The 18,384-nt window shown below is 35.1% G+C and overlaps 4 protein-coding genes across 8 annotated transcripts; 2 read left to right on the top strand and 2 right to left on the bottom strand.

The window, feature by feature from the left end:
• The first annotated feature begins 1,589 nt into the window (after positions 1-1,589).
• LOC130988118 (two-component response regulator ARR12-like) lies at positions 1,590-5,922 on the top strand. 4 transcript variants are annotated; one of them, XM_057911880.1, is made up of 6 exons: positions 1,590-2,306; positions 3,024-3,176; positions 3,363-3,740; positions 3,836-3,912; positions 4,014-5,228; positions 5,469-5,922. In XM_057911880.1, the coding sequence occupies exons 1-6, from the start codon at positions 2,171-2,173 to the stop codon at positions 5,535-5,537; spliced, it is 2,028 nt and encodes a 675-aa protein (XP_057767863.1). In that variant the 5' UTR covers positions 1,590-2,170; the 3' UTR covers positions 5,538-5,922. The 4 variants fall into 4 exon arrangements, with proteins under 4 accessions (XP_057767863.1, XP_057767865.1, XP_057767866.1 ...); XM_057911882.1 differs by having other exon boundaries at positions 1,599-2,344; XM_057911883.1 differs by lacking the exon at positions 1,590-2,306 and adding an exon at positions 2,478-2,532.
• A 164-nt stretch (positions 5,923-6,086) lies between these two features.
• Positions 6,087-9,541, bottom strand: LOC130988121 (uncharacterized). Its single transcript, XM_057911888.1, has 3 exons — positions 8,974-9,541; positions 7,058-7,081; positions 6,087-6,648 (listed from the first exon to the last, which is right to left on the bottom strand). Exons 1-3 carry the CDS (start codon positions 9,164-9,166, stop codon positions 6,347-6,349), a joined length of 519 nt encoding a protein of 172 aa, XP_057767871.1. The 5' UTR covers positions 9,167-9,541; the 3' UTR covers positions 6,087-6,346.
• Positions 9,542-9,975: 434 nt separating this feature from the next.
• On the bottom strand, positions 9,976-12,567 carry LOC130988119 (uncharacterized). Its single transcript, XM_057911885.1, has 10 exons — positions 12,034-12,567; positions 11,768-11,948; positions 11,536-11,669; positions 11,341-11,453; positions 11,106-11,229; positions 10,865-11,020; positions 10,645-10,797; positions 10,472-10,551; positions 10,340-10,389; positions 9,976-10,188 (listed from the first exon to the last, which is right to left on the bottom strand). The coding sequence occupies exons 1-10, from the start codon at positions 12,409-12,411 to the stop codon at positions 10,055-10,057; spliced, it is 1,503 nt and encodes a 500-aa protein (XP_057767868.1). The 5' UTR covers positions 12,412-12,567; the 3' UTR covers positions 9,976-10,054.
• Positions 12,568-13,197: 630 nt separating this feature from the next.
• LOC130988120 (VAMP-like protein YKT61) lies at positions 13,198-15,815 on the top strand. Of its 2 annotated transcripts, XM_057911886.1 has the most exons (6): positions 13,202-13,563; positions 14,777-14,874; positions 14,943-15,047; positions 15,163-15,228; positions 15,384-15,470; positions 15,574-15,815. In XM_057911886.1, the coding sequence occupies exons 1-6, from the start codon at positions 13,368-13,370 to the stop codon at positions 15,622-15,624; spliced, it is 603 nt and encodes a 200-aa protein (XP_057767869.1). In that variant the 5' UTR covers positions 13,202-13,367; the 3' UTR covers positions 15,625-15,815. The 2 variants fall into 2 exon arrangements, with proteins under 2 accessions (XP_057767870.1, XP_057767869.1); XM_057911887.1 differs by lacking the exon at positions 14,943-15,047 and having other exon boundaries at positions 13,198-13,563.
• The last annotated feature ends 2,569 nt before the right edge of the window (positions 15,816-18,384 follow it).

Genomic DNA, 18,384 nt, shown 5'->3' with positions numbered 1-18,384 from the left:
TCCCTTTAGTCTTCAATTCATACTATGAATGGCTTCAAAGGCAATAAGAATGTTATCTTGGATCATTCTTTCCTCGACAAAAGCTGATTGAGCCCTATCAATAAGCTGGGGCAGCAACACCTTTAACCTGTTACACAAATATTAATTGATCAATTAGATGAGTTTTGGAATTGATTTTCATTAATTCCCTTCGCATTCTAAATCAAGCCCCTCAATTAAGGAGGGAAATCAAAAGCCCACAGACTATCTAACTATTACAATCTTTAGCAAAACTTGAGAAGTCATGAATAAAGCTAACTACTAGCGAATTTACATATATAAAAGACGAAACACAGTTCAGATGATAAGATATTTTATTTTCAATCAATAGATGAAATATTTGAGTCACCTAAATGAGTTAATACATAATTGTGTAGTTTTTAAAAATAACCTCTATTAAATCATGATCAAGCATCATGATTTCAGCATTGTACCATAGAAACGTCTTCACTTCTAATACAATAGTTCCCCTCCAGGTAAGCTAGGTATTTGGGGGAAAATAGGCTTGGCCAAAGCAAAAACAACTCTGCCTTTAGTATTTCGCAGCACAGCCTATGCGGCTATGCCAAAAAGCATAAAAGATTCTTATTGGATGGTGGATTAAACTGCCTTTTGAACATTGTGATTTAAATACCTTAAGAAAAAGAACATTATGATTTTAAAAAAATAAAAATTGCAACATCAACATTGTTGAATTTTAAGTAATAATTTCGCTAGTTTATTTGCCGACACGCGATATAAATAATACTATGAACTACAATAATTTTTTTTAAAAAAAGTACAATTACATGTTAGAAAATCCAGACAGAACGTTATGTCTTAGCATATATTTTCCCATAAATTTTGCACCTTTTTAATTTAAATATGGGAACTTTGCATGGTTGGACACTGCAAATGATTTCCGCAAAAGGAAGATGGGAATATTATAGCCCTTAAAGGCCTAAATTATTGCCAAGATTCTTAGTGGATTTTTCTTATTAATTTGTTTTTCAACTTATAAAGAAAGAGTTAAATTACCTTGCAAGTGATTTGGACAGTTTACAATCCTCACCAATAATTAAACAAAAATATATTGCAGTAGATTAAATTAAAATATCAACTTACCCTTAGTTTTCCCCAATCTTAGGGGATGGAAGGAAGTCTAAATTAGACATGTAAACCCTAATGTTCATTTATTTATAAATATTACATTAATATGTGTGAAATCAACCACAATTTTGCAGTTTATATAATACATGAAGGGCCAAATGTATTGTTTGTATATCTATCCATCATTGATGAAGACAACCTTAACATTTCCAAAAGCATCAAAACAGCATCATTGACAAATTTTTGAATGCCAAGTTCATAAAAGTACAGTGTGTGGACTAGGAAAATCCTTGCTTAAAATCTTCTACCTTGATTTCGGAAGTACGACGTCATTAATATGAGATTAATGGCTGAGATTTATCACAAAAAGTGTGGCGCATTGACCTATGGAGGGCGTGACCGCACCTAATCACACCCTAAAGATGTCTTCCACTTCCAAAATTGCATGCTTCTTCTGATTAAGATGGAAGAAAAAGTTGCTGTAAAAGAAAACCTCCATTATTTGTCCCCATAAACCTCCATTATTCAATCCCACCACACACATGCATATACATACACAAAAATGTATGTATACCCATATTTTATTAATATTTTTACCCACCTTTTGTCACCAATCACTAACATAGCAGAGAAAGGGAAAGAGGGCGAGAAGCAAAAGACAAAAAAGATCTACACATATGCAGAGTTCTTTTAGGGAGAGAGAGTGTGAGGAACTGATAAAATTTGGTGTCTTGTTGGGTTGAAACCATAATCATTGTCCATTTCTAAAGCTTTACTTTGCTTCAGCCAAGTCTGCGCTGTCTCTCTCCAGAAACACAGACATGGTTTGGCTGTGTTCTCTTTTGTCTCCATCCAATTGGTGATCTCTCTCTCTCAGTTTGGTTTCAATTATTGATCTCTTTGATGTTGAAAGAAGCTTTTTGCATCCGGGCTTTTGTCAATTGTTCAAGAAAGTGACTCTTTTCGTGAAAAGACTCGATTTTTAGCACCCAATCTCTCTTTTTCGCATCTGGGGCGTTTGGAATTTAGGACTTTTGAAAAAATGACTGTGGAGAAAGTTAGGAGCGACAGCGAAAGCTACGACGATTTTCCGGCTGGCCTGCGTGTCCTCGCCGTTGACGACGACCCAATTTGCTTGAAGTTGCTCGATACTCTGCTTAGGAAATGCCAGTATCATGGTGTGTTCTTCTTCTGCTATTTTCTCTCATGTTCACTGGTATTTGACTATTCTTTCAAATCTTATTAGTCTACACTTTATCATCTTTTCGACTTTCCCTTATTAAATTTGATTCTGGTGAAGATTCTTTGCTGAATTCGTATTTTCTGCCGTGGATCTCAGATTCTCGAAGCTGTTGAATCCGGTTATGCTTCTGAAATTCATAGTGAAATGCCTTGTTTTCTGCAGTTAAGGGTCTGGATTTTTTGGATCCAATTATTCCAGTTTCCATCTTCTTGTTGTTTGGATGTAATAATATTTTATTTTTTTCAATTTTCTGTTGATTAATTGAATGCTTTGGGTTTCGGAGTTTGACCTATCTTAATTAACTTGAGGAAACGTGAACTTTTCCTACTTTTTTTTTTCTTTCAAAAATTGACAGCTTTGGTAATCAAGATCTTGCTCAAGTAGCTCTCTGGTGTAGAAGTTTGAAATATGCTGCAATCACTTAGCATTTCATTTTCATAGATAAATGCTTTTCAGGAGTTACTATGTTCCTCTAAAATTTGTAAAATTTGAATGCTTTAGTATCTTCAAATTTATAATTTTAATTTTGCTTTTCTGTAGGCATGCATCGCAATATGGCATGATCTAAAAGTTTAGATTATTGGATTCGAATCAAGTTTAAGAAGTAAATGTGTTGTACTATTGAACATGAATTTTCTTTTTTCTTTAACAGTGACTACAACGAGTCAGGCAAGGATGGCGCTGAAAATGTTAAGGGACAACAAAGATAGATTTGACTTGGTGATCAGTGATGTCCATATGCCGGACATGGATGGTTTTAAGCTTCTGGAACTTGTTGGTCTTGAAATGGATCTACCTGTTATCAGTACGTTCCTATAATTTCTTTTTTTTCTCGACTTCCTTAGCAAACATCCCAGAGTCGAGCCTCCTTAAACTTTGAGGAACACCAAATGTTCCATGAGAGCATAAGATTGGTTGATAAGTTGCATCCATAGCTAGCTGAATTATGGTTTTTCACCTTAGAGTTTCTTTTAATGTTGTGTTGTTGCAGTGTTATCTGCAAACGGTGATCCCAAACTCGTGATGAAAGGGATTACTCATGGCGCTTGCGATTATTTGGTCAAGCCTGTTCGGATTGAGGAGCTGAGGAACATATGGCAACATGTGATCAGGAAAAAAAAGACTGAGCCAAAGAATCAGAACAGTTCTGCTGATCAAGGCAATGGTAATCAATCGAGTGGAGAAGGTAACGGGTCTCAAGCAGATCGGAATGGTAAATGCAATCGTAAGAGGAAAGATGAGGAAGATTTCAGTGAAGATAATGAGAATGAAAATGAAGACCCTGCAACCTCAAAGAAGCCTCGGGTGGTTTGGTCTATAGAGCTACATAGGAAGTTTGTTGCAGCAGTCAACCAGTTGGGAATTGAAAGTAATTCTTCCATTTCCACCCTGATTTTTAGGTTTTGATTGTTTGCCATATAATTACAACAATTTGGACTCATTTGAACTATCTTAAAATGGCAGAGGCTGTTCCTAAAAGGATTCTTGACCTGATGAACGTCGAAGGACTTACTCGAGAAAATGTGGCAAGCCATCTCCAGGTACTAAATACTCCTTTCTTGTCATTTCGGTGCAGAACTTTTAGTCCTGCTTTCAATGTTGTAACAAAAATATTAATGCTTGAGTTGTTTTGGATTTGCAGAAGTATAGGCTATACCTGAAAAGAATCAGTTCTGTTGCATCCCAGCAAGCAAACATGGTAGCTGCACTCGGGGTTAAGGATTCCCATTTCATGCGTATTGGTCCATTCGAGGGGCTTGGAGATTTTCGAACTTTGTCTGGACAAGGAAGGCTCGGAAGTGCCGCATTATCACATTACACAACTGGAGGCATGCTTGGTCGACTAAATACACCTAACGTAAACCTTCATAATTTATCTCCATCTACACTAATCCAGCCAAATCATGGTCAAAGCATAACCAACTCCATCTCTGGCCTCGGAAAAGTGCACCCAGCTCTTACATCTACAAATCAAAGTCCAAGTTTGTTTCAAGGAATACCATCGTCGTTAGAATTGGATCAGCTGCAACAGAGTAAGTGTGGTACAGGGATGACAAGTTTCAATGCAATAGATAACTCAAGATTGCAGAGTAAGTTCTCAGACCCAGGAGCAGCAATCAATAGCTCGAGCAATATGTTAAACAGCTCCGCAAACATGATGCTACATGGGAGCTACCAGCAAACAATGAGTGGTGGGGGATTCGGGAATCAGTCTTCTCAAAACATGGCTTCTTTGAACTTGGATTCCTTTAATGTTGGTGTCAATAGTTCCTCCAATCTGCTGGATTCTGGTACCATTCAATCGTCTACGACACAGCCGGCTTCTTTGCTTTCTACTGAGCCTTTTCATAGTCTGCCGATGAGGGATAATGGTTTCTCCAATGGTCCTTATTTACAGAAGAACCCAATTGATATTTCTTCTACCGCCATGTCCTTGCCTCTAGAAGATTCTAGAGAAATGCAGTGCCAAGAAGGTTTGGTTGGAGATGTGCAGAACATCAGTCATACCCCAAGCCAAAGGTGGGGAGAGCAAGGGCAGAATTATGGTCACAGTTCGACAGCATCTTTTGGTTCCTTGAACACTCACATTCCTGGCAACGGCGTTGTCTCTCCCTTGAGCCAGAGTCTGGACCAGGATAGTGGAATCATCAACGAGAAGATGGGCGTGTTCATGAATGGCAGATTGGCTGGAGGTGCTTCGACTCTTATGCTGCAAAATGGGAATGAAAAGCTGGCAACGGAATCAAGAGCAATGACTAATGACAACTTCCTCTTGGAGCAACAAAAGATGCAAGGTGCATTTGCTCCTCGTAGTTATGATCCATTGGATGCTATGATGAATGCCATGATCAAACGGGTATGCTAATAATATCGCCTAGTTATATGTTTCATTCAAAATGCTGGAAAATCGTGATCTTGTTGATCTCAAGGAGATAGTTACATGTACTGATATCTGCATTTGTATCATTTATTATCATCTCATTGCATTTGGTATTCTTTTTGTAATATTTATTTCACCCTTAAGAACTGAAGGTATTTGGTTAGCTCTTTCTAGTTCTTGACTTAAGTATTAACGCCATGTTTTCTCGGTCTGTAGGAACAAGATGAAACCATACCAAACTGTGATTTTGGATTCGACGATTATTCTTTTGGATCAGGGATATGAGGCTGCACTTCCCACGACCGGCTGCAAAACATTGGAAATCCTCAACCAAGAATCTGTCTATATGTATTCTGTCTATTTCTTTCAGAATATTCGTAGAATGTTTGAGTTTTTCATGTTCATTTTTTTTATCCGATGCTGCAACTCAGAGTAGAGCACTGTAGTTGCCTTAATGAGAAGTTCTAAACTCTTTGTTAGGGAGACAAATAAGGCATTCAAGAATGACTTATCATCTCAAGTATACACGTTTGTAGGTATTAGGCTCTTAGCCCTATTTCACCTAGATTTCAAGAGAAGTTAGTTGATAATCAAGCAGTAGTCAATAATTTGTTTTCCACTGCTCTTTTACATCAAGTGTTATACACGAATTCATTTGTAGCAGACAAAAGAAGAGTTAGCATTATTGTCTTTGCTGAGCTTGGGGGTTACTTAGGGTCATGAACATGAATTTGGATAGTGAAATATGACATGATAATGTATATATGAATTGAAATTCTTGAAACATAGTCTCGAAATCAATCATTTTTTCACAACTTACATCTTCGTTGATTGGTATTATAGATGATTCAAATCCTTATAACTTACACCATGACAGCAACATGATATTTGTTCAGACATACAATTTGAATTAGCCATGTCTCGACCAAATATGCATGAAAAATTGATACATGTAGTAGAAAGACGATGCGAAACCAAAAACAACATGAGATTCATGTAAAATTTGCTCACTAGAAATCTCTTGAGTTGTTCTCCTTGATCACCACATGCAGAGCATCAAAAATAGGGTAATGTATCCCATTTTATGTATATTACTACTCGCCTTCCCAACCAGCTTGACGAGCTCTTCGCTCCCATAGTGAAGTTAACTTCTTCTCCTTAGAGAGCAGCACCACCGCTCGTTCCCTGGCTCCCTCGCAAGTTTCTGTGGCTGCTATGCATTTATCGGCTTCATGCTGGAATAGAGTAGCCAACCTTTTTGCTTCTCCTAATGTGATGTTCATATGATGGGAGTGTTCTACACCAACAGTTTCTTCCAACTTCAGCTCTTCCGATAGTAAATCTACAAACTGCTTCTCCATCTCTTCCTTGAGGTCAGGGTCATCTTTCCCACAATCTATCCAATAAAGAAAAATATCGTTCTTTCAAAAGAAACTTAAGAGCACTCATTGGCAGAAATAAGTTGCAGCGAGTTTCACTGTGGCCTTATCGTACATCGGGAAAGGCCCAACCAAGTGCTGATAAATCTAAACTTTCGGTTGCACCCATATAGATCACTTTTAGGAAAATTTGATTTTTAGATAAGGGTACAATGATACAGACTTATGATGCCAATGTGAATTTTTAGAACCTTCAAAATAAAGATTATACCAATGCATTCAGTTTCAACTTTTAGAATTTTTCAGCATAAAAATTATAATGACGAAACTATATGTCCTATTGCACATGAAAATCCAGAAATTGTCACATTCAAGGACAAAACGGAAGTAGGGAAGAGGTGGAAATCTCCTAGACACTATTCTTACCAGAAATAGAGAGATTAGCCAGGCCTGCAAGAGATACAAGAATAACATGAAAAATGTTAGTGAAGTGAGTTTTATAATTCTAAACAAGGTTAAATCAAACTACAATTACAGAAAAGCAATGTGAATATTTTATACATAACATGATAAACAACTAACGTCAGCTAGCTGGTAATAAAACCAACTTTTCATCGGATCGAGATTCCGCAGGAGTGAGCCAAGATTTGAAGCACAAAAAGAAAACCTGACCGCAGAATTCATTCCACTGATAACACGCTATTAGTTACGAAGAAGATGGCAGCAAACATGATCATATAGAAAGTTCAATTTACAGTTTGGTTTCAAATATTTCTTAGACGGGTATCTGCATAATAAGAAAACATTGATCGGGATCTTATAACTGGGGATACAATATGTCGTGCAGGATCTTCTAGAACACAAAGGCATAGCTGGTAACCCATAAAGTTCTCGTTGTGTAACCATTTCCCTCTCAGAAATACCGGTATTTCAGATCTGTCAAAGTCATCAATACTAAAAGATAAAGAGACGGAAAGAAAAGACATTCTTCTAGGTAATCCCACTGCATAGTGTTACAGGCTAAGAATAGCTTACTAATCCAACTTCTGTATTTGCATCACCAAGAATCGTTTAAACTTTAAACTCTAGAATTGCCTTCCTTATTGCCTTCTAAAGTAATAATAAGGAGATATAGTGGAATATAGAGTTTGTAGTATAATGATCATCCTAAATGCATAATTACTCTGAGAGAGTTCAATGATGTAGAACAAATCAAAGGATTGTTACTTAATAGTTGAGTTTTAACAGTAGGGAAAAGCTGCTGCATGATAGCCTAGGTGGCTCAATTAATCAATGTAGCACAAGAATCATATTACTCTTCTTGTCACCAAAATACTACTCCCTCCATCCCACTTGACTTGGCTTGCTTTCCTTTTTGGGTTATCACATTCGACTTGGCCTGTTCTCTTTTTGGGTAATCAATTTTCACTACAACAAATATGGACCCACAAACTTTCACATACTTTTACACTATAATCTTACTCTCCTAAATAACTTTGCCCAAAAGAACTAGGCCAAGTGTGGCAAGACGGGGGGTGTACTATATTAATCTCTGAGGTTATAATGAGACAAAAAAAACTTCACATTTTGCAAAATCAATGTTGAGTCCTTTATACATCAATGGATCGTCATCGAATCCAATGCCAGACAATGACAACTATTAGTGCTGATCAGTATATATCGTGCGGAGAGCCAAGATTTAACATGTGCCTTCCATTCAATCAGCATAGTACAAGTATAGTTCACAAGAATTCATAAAAGATGCAATCTTAGGAATTCCATGTATATTTGGATACACTAACAAGATAGATAAATCAAATTCTACCTGACTAGATAAAAATCATCCATTTAGTAACTCAAATCCAAAACAAACATGAACTTTGAGTTATTCATCTACTCGAATTCGAAGAGGGTAAACACCAGTCACCATATATGATTAGGTGATTTCTACAAACCATCCTTCTCTACCAAAGTAGCCTATGGAGATCGAAGATTCGAAATGTGCCTCATATCCAATCAACTTAACGCAAATAAAGCTCACCAAATTTTAAAGAAACTTTAATCTATTATATCTAGGATATTAAGTTCATTGATACCAAAAAAAAAAAAAAGGAAAAAATTTAAACAGAAAATGAAGTAACAAATAATTTCAACATAATTCAGCTAAAACAGAGCAAGTTCTGACAAGATCACAGCAAAGACACCATCCTAACTCAAAATTAATAACTAGATTACCTCAAAAAAAAAAAGACGAAAGAATTACACAAAACACAGAGAAGCCAGAAGCTAAAAAATAGAAATAAGCAGAAAAGGTTAAAACTTGGATGAAGTGGTGGGCATACCAGGAACAATCTGGAAAAGGGACCGAGGAGGAGCACAATTGCAGGTGCACGGTGGGCAAGAATCAGAAAGCCCTTTCAATTTCAACCCTTTCTTAAACTTGAAATACAAAGCCGGCCCAGATACGCAGAGAGCTGAAACCACCGCAAAAATCACCAAGCAACACCTCAACCAAGCCCCCGATCTCCTACTCATCTCTCTCTCTAGTCAGTGCCTCTGTGTGTGAGAGAGAACAGAGATCTAACACTGGTTCATTAAATTGAATGGGCCTAATTTGGGATCTATCTGTTGGAATATAATACCAACGCGGACGCGCTATCTTCCCTTAAATCATGCGTTGGCAAATATTGGGAAGGCGTCGGTCACTATTTTACCCTTTTTCAAATACTATCTTACTTACCACGACGAAACCATTTTTACCTATTTAAGCACATTTACTTATTTTTTTAAATAAATCAGATATCTGAATAGTAAAATTATTTTTATAAGATAGAGCATATTTGATCAGAAGACTTCATCGTAGGTGAATATGATTATGCGGCAAATTTTTATTTCTTTTTTGAGTTTGAATTTGCAGATCTAAGATATGGAAATTACACAATTTAAGACACAGAACAAACCGCATTCAGTGAAGATAAATTACAGTACAAATTTATTTCATTTTTTCAGTGTTTGTACAATAAACAACAGTAGAAAATGCCTGTCATCATTAAAGATGATAAAGAACTCATGCCTTTTCGTGGCTAAAGTATAAAGTTTTGTAGTTCTAAATGGAAAGAAGTTACTTGAAAATAATTTAAATAATTTTCCTTTATGTGCCCTCTAAATTTAAATAATTTTTCTTTAATCAAAGAGAGGGAACATGTCGTCGGGGGCGGCGTGACATGTGCAACCTGGATCTCAATCATTTATAATTATGTAATTATTTATGCAACCGTTGTGAAGAGCCCATTAAATTCTTCTATTCCTAATGGTATACATTTGATATGAGGCATGAGACAGTCTTGCACAAGTTTATATTGATAATAAACAAGGTTGGTTACAATGATATTTTCGTTGATGCATATGAACTATGATATAAAACTAGGTTGAATGCTTCATGTCTAGATAGTATTGAGATATCCAGTTATGCAATATCTCAACTTCTTGCTTTCTCTGTTGGATTAGCCACTCCGGATCTTCTTCCACTGCACCACGCAAATCTGTGTGGTGTGCTCCTGTTTTCACACAACACACCACTTTTTGTTATTACTATTATTATATTATTATTATTATTATTATTATTATTATTATTATTATTATTATTATTATTATTATTATTATTATTATTATTATAACACACTATTATTCACTAATTCCACGACATACCATTATCAGCCACCAGGGCCACGATGCTCGTAGATATGTTTTTCAACACGCTGACATACAAGAAAATTTGAGAATATAATGTTGAAAAACTTAATCATAAATTTGAAAAATGTTTTATAAACATCAACATACCCGCCTCTGCTCCATGGATCCTGTAGTCCGTTGGAGAATATGATATTGCTGCCAAATCTCTTCAAAACTTGCTCGATGTTCTGTTATGACAGTTGAGCTTGACGGTTACACAAACAAATACTACTCCATATGGAATGAATAAGATGAAGCAGCAGCTTTGGATGAATACTCACTGTGCCGCCGAATTGAGTGGTGATCCAGTGCGGCCGAGGCCTTACTCCATAGCTCTTCATGCACTCATCTGCATACTCTTCGTAGCTGAATGAGAATGGAGGAAACATGCTCTCCTTCGTCACCACCATCGGCATCACCATCTCCGTGCATGCCTAAACATCGTTCTTTATAAAGAAACATGATTCAATCAAAATTAATCAAGTTAAATGTGTTTTGCACCTGCCAGTTCCAACCATGAAGGCCATGTTCATCGGCTTGATTTTCTATGGCGAAGCACTTTTCACCACGAGAGTAATTGTAGTATAAGCTCGCAGCTGCAAAAACTCTGCTGAGCTTTGTGGTTCCTGGTGGGGATCCATCGATAATCTTACACATCTTCATATATCCAAAAAGAAGTAATATTAGTATTAGTTTCTGAGTCACTAGAAAATCATCATGTAGAAAAAGATGGAAATTAGACCTCTTTTACAGGGTAGGCAGGCAATGGCTTCATGAAATTAGCTTCTGTAGGATAATTCACCATTGCTACATAAACAAAGGCTTCCCACAGCCAATCTCGTGCAGAGTAAATCGAGTTAACTTTTCTGAAATATCATACGCGCATTTGTTACAATCCTTTCGTTGACATAAAACAGTTCTTAACTGTAAAGACAAGATAAAAAAGCATCAGAAGTATCATGTTTTTTTCATATTACTTGCAAGCTCTGAAACTGCGGCTGAGCTCCACTAGACCTTGTTTGTATGCTGCAATGGCTTCCAACTCTGCCCAACTAGCCTTTATTACTTGATAACAGTTTAAGCTGGCATCCTGTCCAAGAAAAGTTCATTATAAAACGATGGCTAGAGTTTTGTTTCAGACGATTTACAAATGATTAAGTAGTAATTTAGACCTTGAAATCCTGGGAAACTGCATCATAAAAGCTAGACCACGGAGTAATGTCATCGAACTGCAAGATTGGGGCTGAAGATGCCAATGCAGCCATAGCAATATGGGGATATTTCAGTCTAAACCAAGCAGCAAGCACTGAAGCAATGAAAGCACATATTAAGTAATGTTACACACAACAAAACATATAATTAGTTGTAATAAAACAATATCATATCCAACAGAGACACACTTACTTCCTCCATAAGAGCCTCCAACGACCACAACAGGGGATGCATCAGAGGACAAGTTGTGCTTCAAACTCGTTATGAGAAGAGCATAATCAGCGAGTGCCTGCTGTGAATTTAAGTATCCCAATGTCTTTGCCGACTTGTATGAGTGCTTCCCAAATGGCAGCGATTCTCCGTAGAACCTATGCTAGAATCATTCTCCAAAAAGAGGAAGACAATCAAGATATATTCTAACAAAATGAATTCGAGTTTGGTGGAAGAGTTATTGATACCTCAATGAAAACAACAAGAGCGTGAAATTTGGGAGCAATATCAAGCAAGAAGCCAGTGTTGGAAGCAAACCAATCAATATCTCCTTCATTTCCTGTGTACACGAAAATGGGGGCTCCCTTTTGCCAGTGCTTCCTGTTGATGAGATATTTCTGGTTGAAGATTTTGTAGCTTCTAGGCTGGAATGTGAAATGGTCTAAATTCTGAGGGAAATAATGGGTTTCATATGGTATCTTCTTCCCACTTTTCTTCAGGGAGGAGTGGAGAGCAGCTCCACCGGGAAAATAACTCGGAATTGATGCTGTTATACCTATAGCTATATCAAACACAAACACAAACACAACCAGCAGCAGCAAACAAGAAGAAGAAAAGGAAGCCATATATTTTTCTTTTATTTTCTTTAGTGTGCTGTGTGTGTGTGTGTGTGTGTGTAAATAATAAGAGGTTCGGCTATGCTCTAAGCTGTCTCTATGTGATATTGATCTGACAACTCTACTTTTTCGGCCATTTTGTTTGCGAGTGCAGAATCTTGGAGTTTCTCGTGGTGCAGTATGATTTTTTACTGTATATATAATGCTGACAAATTTGTTTTTTTCTTTAGCATGGAGAAAATAATTGACATGTTGAATTTCACGAGTTTGCTTACTGTTTGAGTGCGAGTTCATATTTTGATCGATATGTAATTAGGCCTTGGTTTTCTTAGCTATAATCATGATTAAATTCATCAAGACCTGATGTAAGGATTAGTAAGTGATAAGGTTTAGTTTAGATCTACAGGATGATTATGGCAATATTCACTTTCAAATACTACATGTGTAATTTTCCTCTTATCACAAAGTTATAGTAATGAAGAAAATGACGTCTTTAATTACGAAATTCAAAATTGTACCATTAATTTAATTAGTGGAGTAATTGCGAAATTTAAATTGTAGTACTACTACTCCCTCCGTCCACGAAATGAGTACCCATATTTCCTTTTTCGTCCGTCCACGAAATGAGTACCCATTTCCCTTTTTGGCAAGTGTACCCCACACATCTCTTTAATTAATACACTCAAAAAGTGGGACCCATAAACTATTCACACTACACTCCATACATTTCTTAAAACCCGTGCCGTCCACAAATGGGTACTCATTTCGTGGACGGAGGGAGTATAATTTAATTAGTGGAGCTTCATCTACACCATCAAAATGGAAGATGCATTGTCAAGCTTTAAGTTGGCATTACCATTACCAATTGGAATCACAATCGAACAGCTCATCACTACCAATCCTCTAATGCAAAATCCTCCATAGATTTGTGAGTTTTGCTTCATAAACAGTGTCGAGAATAAAAGATGGTGAAAATCACGGCGTTGATGGTGGTGAAAGACAGCCCGCAGGGCTCCGATCCCGTCATTTTGGCCACCGCAACGGATCTCGGCAATTTCGGGTTTTTTCAGCGCCCCAGCGTTAAGGAATTTATTGTCTTCGTCGGTCGGACCGTTGCTAAACGGACCCCGCCCGGCCAGCGCCAATCCGTCCAGCATGAAGGTCCAATTCATTAACATTGTTTCCCATTTTTCATATCTCTGAGTATGCTGAATTTCACGATTTCGAGGGATTTTTATCGGTTACCGATCATTTCTGCAGATTTTTATCTAGAGATGGTTTAGGTGGGGATTGTGCATATAATTTTTTTTTGATAATTTTATGTTTCTTTGAGCATTTACCCAAGCTTGTGCGTTCATCTTAAATAGATGATTGGTGTTGGATATTTGATACAAATGCTTACATCTACAAGGTGCAGTGTACCCAAAAAAATCATTTTTAAACTGTAAAATTTGCTTGGTTGTTGACACTGGCGGAGCTAGGGGTGGGGCAGGGGGGTCACTGGGCCCCCCTGGGATTTTCAAAAATACTAGGATATTTTCGTAATTTTATATTAAAAATAAAAAATATATAATTTTATCAACATCATTATCTTGTTGAGCTATTTTATAATGTAATTGATATGTAAGCTTTCGAGTTAAGACATTTAGAATAAGTAAACATATAATTAATTTATACATATCATGTTTGGATTGGATTCTAGAGATTTATTTTTTGAATTTTATATTGAAAGTTACTTTGCCTTACAAAGTTTCATGGAATTTTGGAAAACAAAATTACGCACTATTTTGAATTTATAATTTTAATGTCTTTTTAGTTTGGCGAATTAAATCATTATTTTTTCAAGTTTTGCAATTTCGTCCCCCAATTTTTTTCGATCGCTAGAGCGTTGAATTGGAGCTTACATGGATTAGTAAAGACGATGACATTTTTGTGAGGCCTAAATGACATCGTTTCGTATCATTTCAATTAAAAATTTCTCCAAATTAGAAAGAGATTGTATCCTGTATTTGCACTCTATATAATATTCAATATTTAGTAATTTTATTGCAAAATACATCGTAAAATGAATATGAGCTTGAAAATCTGTTAAGATGTGTTTTTTGTAATTTAAATAATATTATAATTGTGTTATTGATTCATTTATTTTTAATTTAATTTAATTTTTATTTTTTAATTTAATTATTAATTTTCTTTTAAAAATTTTTTTGGACCCCCCTGAATCGGAAGTCTGGCTCCGCCCCTGGTTGTTGAGGTTTTTTATTTTATTATATGCAATTTTCAACATCTTAGTTCATTTACATACAATGCAGAATACAAAGTTCATTCAGACAATGGAATTTTGAACATCTTAGTTCATTTACATACAATGCAGAATACAAAGTTCATTCATACAACCGCGACGGATTATGTGCATTGGGATTTATGGATGATCACTACCCTGTTCGGAGCGCCTTTTCATTGCTCAACCAGGTAGGAACTCAACCAGGTGGGGAAGATTTCTTCGACCGAGTATTATGTTTTTGGCATTTCCTGTTCAGGTCTTAGACGAATACCAGAAAAACTTTGGTGATTCATGGAAAACTCAGCAAGCTGATAATGCTCAACAGTGGCCCTACCTGAGTGAGGCACTGACCAAATTTCAGGTATTTTGAGTTGTTAACTCTCTGTAATTAGGTGCTTCTAAGCTCTATATGTGTCATCTTAATTATAGTTTGAATATCCATGTGCTTCTTAACTGTTTGCTTTCTCACTGTTTAGGACCCTGCTGAGGCAGACAAGCTGTTAAAGATTCAGAGAGAGTTGGATGAAACAAAAATTATTCTTGTGAGTATCATGCCCTTTTTATTATATTTTCTCCATGAATAAAAATGTTCCTGTGTTGTTGATTGTCTTGCTTATTATAGCTATATGATGAAGGCATCTCATTGCATCTCTGTCATGTAGTAAGTTATGATATATTGTATTTGGCCTTGTCACAGCACAAGACTATCGAGAGTGTACTAGAACGAGGTGAGAAGCTAGATAGCTTGGTTGATAAGAGTTCAGATCTTAGTGCAGCCTCCCAGGTATCCATTCTTTGTTAAATTTGACCATTTTTTTGAGTTTGCAGATCTTATGTTTTGCTAGATTGTCTGTAATTCTATAAGTTTCTTATATTGTTTGGAACAGATGTTTTACAAGCAGGCGAAGAGATCCAATCAATGTTGTACGGTCTTGTGAGGATCATCTCGCCTCGTCTCATGTATGGCCTTTCTTGCTTCATTGTTAAGTCTTTAGTGTGACACATCTGTTCATACCTTCTATGAAAGCCGGCGAAATTTATTCTTTTTCTTCTTCCGTTTGTATCTTAACATCTTTATTCAAAAATGAGCTATGAATTTCATCACCAATTTGAATGGTGCTTCAGTTCATTGCGATGTTGTGGTTCCAGCTTTGCCTTTTAAAGCTGTGATCAGTTTATAAGCAGTGGATGTTAAATCTAACTAGATTTTTCGTGATCTTCTTGAGTATTAAGGCTCAATATTGAGATTAATCAAATTCGATTAGGTGAGTAATTCAGCTCACTTCCAACACGTCAAAAAAAATACGCAGTACTACTAATTAGGATGAGCTGTTTCACCATACAAGGGAGAATAAGATAAAAGGTTCGAGATTGAATTTATATGAATAATTTCCTCTTGTTTATGTAAATTCGTAATAATGACCTTTTTTTTTTATTGGATTGTCCCAAATATAAAGATCTGTTTTTTTTTTTTTTTAAATAATAATTTTATACTATAAATAATATAGTTTCACACAACTTTATATATTTTTACATTAGAATCTTATTCTCTTATATATTTATGGCCAAAAGAAATAGGCCACGGAAAATGTAAAAGTCAGTCAAAATACTTGAGCCGAAAATTCCACTGAATGTTTGTATGAGTCAACTCGCCAAGAAAAAGAAAAGAAAAAGGAGGCATAAATAATTAATTTTATAAATTTGGCAGCCTCATGCAACAAACCCAAGAATTAGCAAAATTTTGACCGAAGCCGATAAAATAGTACACCCTCCGTCTCAATCCAAATATCCAATAGATCGTATTGTCTTAAATAGAATATCAATTCATAATAATTATCCTTACATAACTCATTATTTACATCAAGTATTATTATCCTCACACATAATTATTTATTCTTTATTTCTCTCTCCTACTTTTTAGACAATTATATTCTCATAAAAAATTATTTTCTCTTTCCTATTTTATTACAAACTATTTATTTCTTAATATTCGTATCCAAACCTTGTGGCATATTAAATTGAAATAGAGAGAGTATAATTTTATCAATAAATTTGAAAATAAATACAAGAAGGATAGAAGAAATAAATATTGTACTCTCTCCGTTCCACTGTAATAGGCTCACTTCTTTCGGACTTATAATTGAGAAATTTATCTTTTAAGAGAAAAGTGATGTGATTCACACTAATTAAGTATATTTTTTATTTAAAATAAAAAATAAGCCTATTTTTATAAAACATCACAAAAAAAGAAAAAAAAATGAGCTTATTAAAATAGGACGGGGATTACTACATTTTTTGGAAGCATATGTAGTCGGTATTGGTGTGAACTGATGAAACTATTTCATTTATTTGCAATTTTGGTTGGTGGTTGATGTTGTCTTTGAGTCTATGTCATTTTCCACCTTCATCGTTTGACCACCCACCATTTATGGTTGAACTGATATCATAGTTATTTTATCTTAATTATTTTGTGGATATATTCTAACCTATTTTATACACTAAACGGATTTTTTATTTACGAAGATAAAAATAAAAATAAAAAAATAACACGATTTTATCGGGTATATTAATAAAAGTATATAACAATATATTTTCTAATATTACACGATACAAGAGTATTTGGACATTATTTTTATAATTTTATCTATATAAATAAAATTTTCTTTTAATAAATGATTTTGGCTAGAATAGGATATTGTTTACCATTTTTCATTTAATTTTATAAATGTTTTAATTTATCTCTTAATATTTTACCGTACGCTCGTCTCTTAATTTAAATTTTAAGTATGATAAGTGTTATTGATTTAATTTAATTTTGTTACGAATTGGGATTCCAATCAAAATTATTACTGACATGTTAACTGAATAATTGCCATGGCATAACCGTCCTCGCCTGGTAGAAATGACATCGTTCTTTATAAAATAATATCAATTATTCGGCTAATCATGTCAGCGGTAATATTGGTCGGTATTCTTATTGATAACAAAATCAAATTAAATTAATAGTGCAGTAATTATCACGTCAAATTTTGAAGTTTTTGTGCTAAATTGAAATTTAATGAAAATTTAGTAATTTATAGACAGTGAACTCAAAAAAAATAAAATAAAAATTGCATTGACTTTTCAATATGGTGTAAAGATTGTGATTTGATATGTAATTATTTCTTTAAAAAAATTGACATTGTCAACAATAAATAAGATATTTAATATATCAACAACGTCTACTTGATATCTTTGTTTTCTATTTTCAAGTGCGGAGAATGGAATCAAGGAGCCTAACCTACTTATCAACTGCATTTGACAATAAATAACAACGCACTACTATTGAGTTGGTGAGTTTATAAGTTGGAGTCTATTTTGCATGTAAACATAAACTTTGAATGTTTTAATTTGGGTTTCTTTATAGACGAATTGATTAATCTTGACCATAACACAATCTTTGTGCCCGAGCCCACAACGCAACTAAATCCGAATAATTTATTAATAAATTTAGGGATAATTGCGCGAAAATACACAAACTTTGTCAAAAATCCATATTTGACGCGAAGTTAGGATTTTACATTTTAATACACCAACTTTTGTTATTGTCCAAATTTGACACGACTTAATTCTTAAAAATTCAAAAAACAACCAATTTTTGTAAATAATTATACAAAGACCCACTTATGTTATTATTTGGGACATTTAAACCAAAACAA

The sequence above is a fragment of the Salvia miltiorrhiza genome, chromosome 6 (genome assembly GCF_028751815.1).
Source record: "Salvia miltiorrhiza cultivar Shanhuang (shh) chromosome 6, IMPLAD_Smil_shh, whole genome shotgun sequence".
Classification (NCBI taxonomy): domain Eukaryota; kingdom Viridiplantae; phylum Streptophyta; class Magnoliopsida; order Lamiales; family Lamiaceae; genus Salvia; species Salvia miltiorrhiza.
The sequence above is the reverse complement of the archived record's forward strand: the minus strand, read 5'-3'. Positions and strand labels throughout refer to the sequence as shown.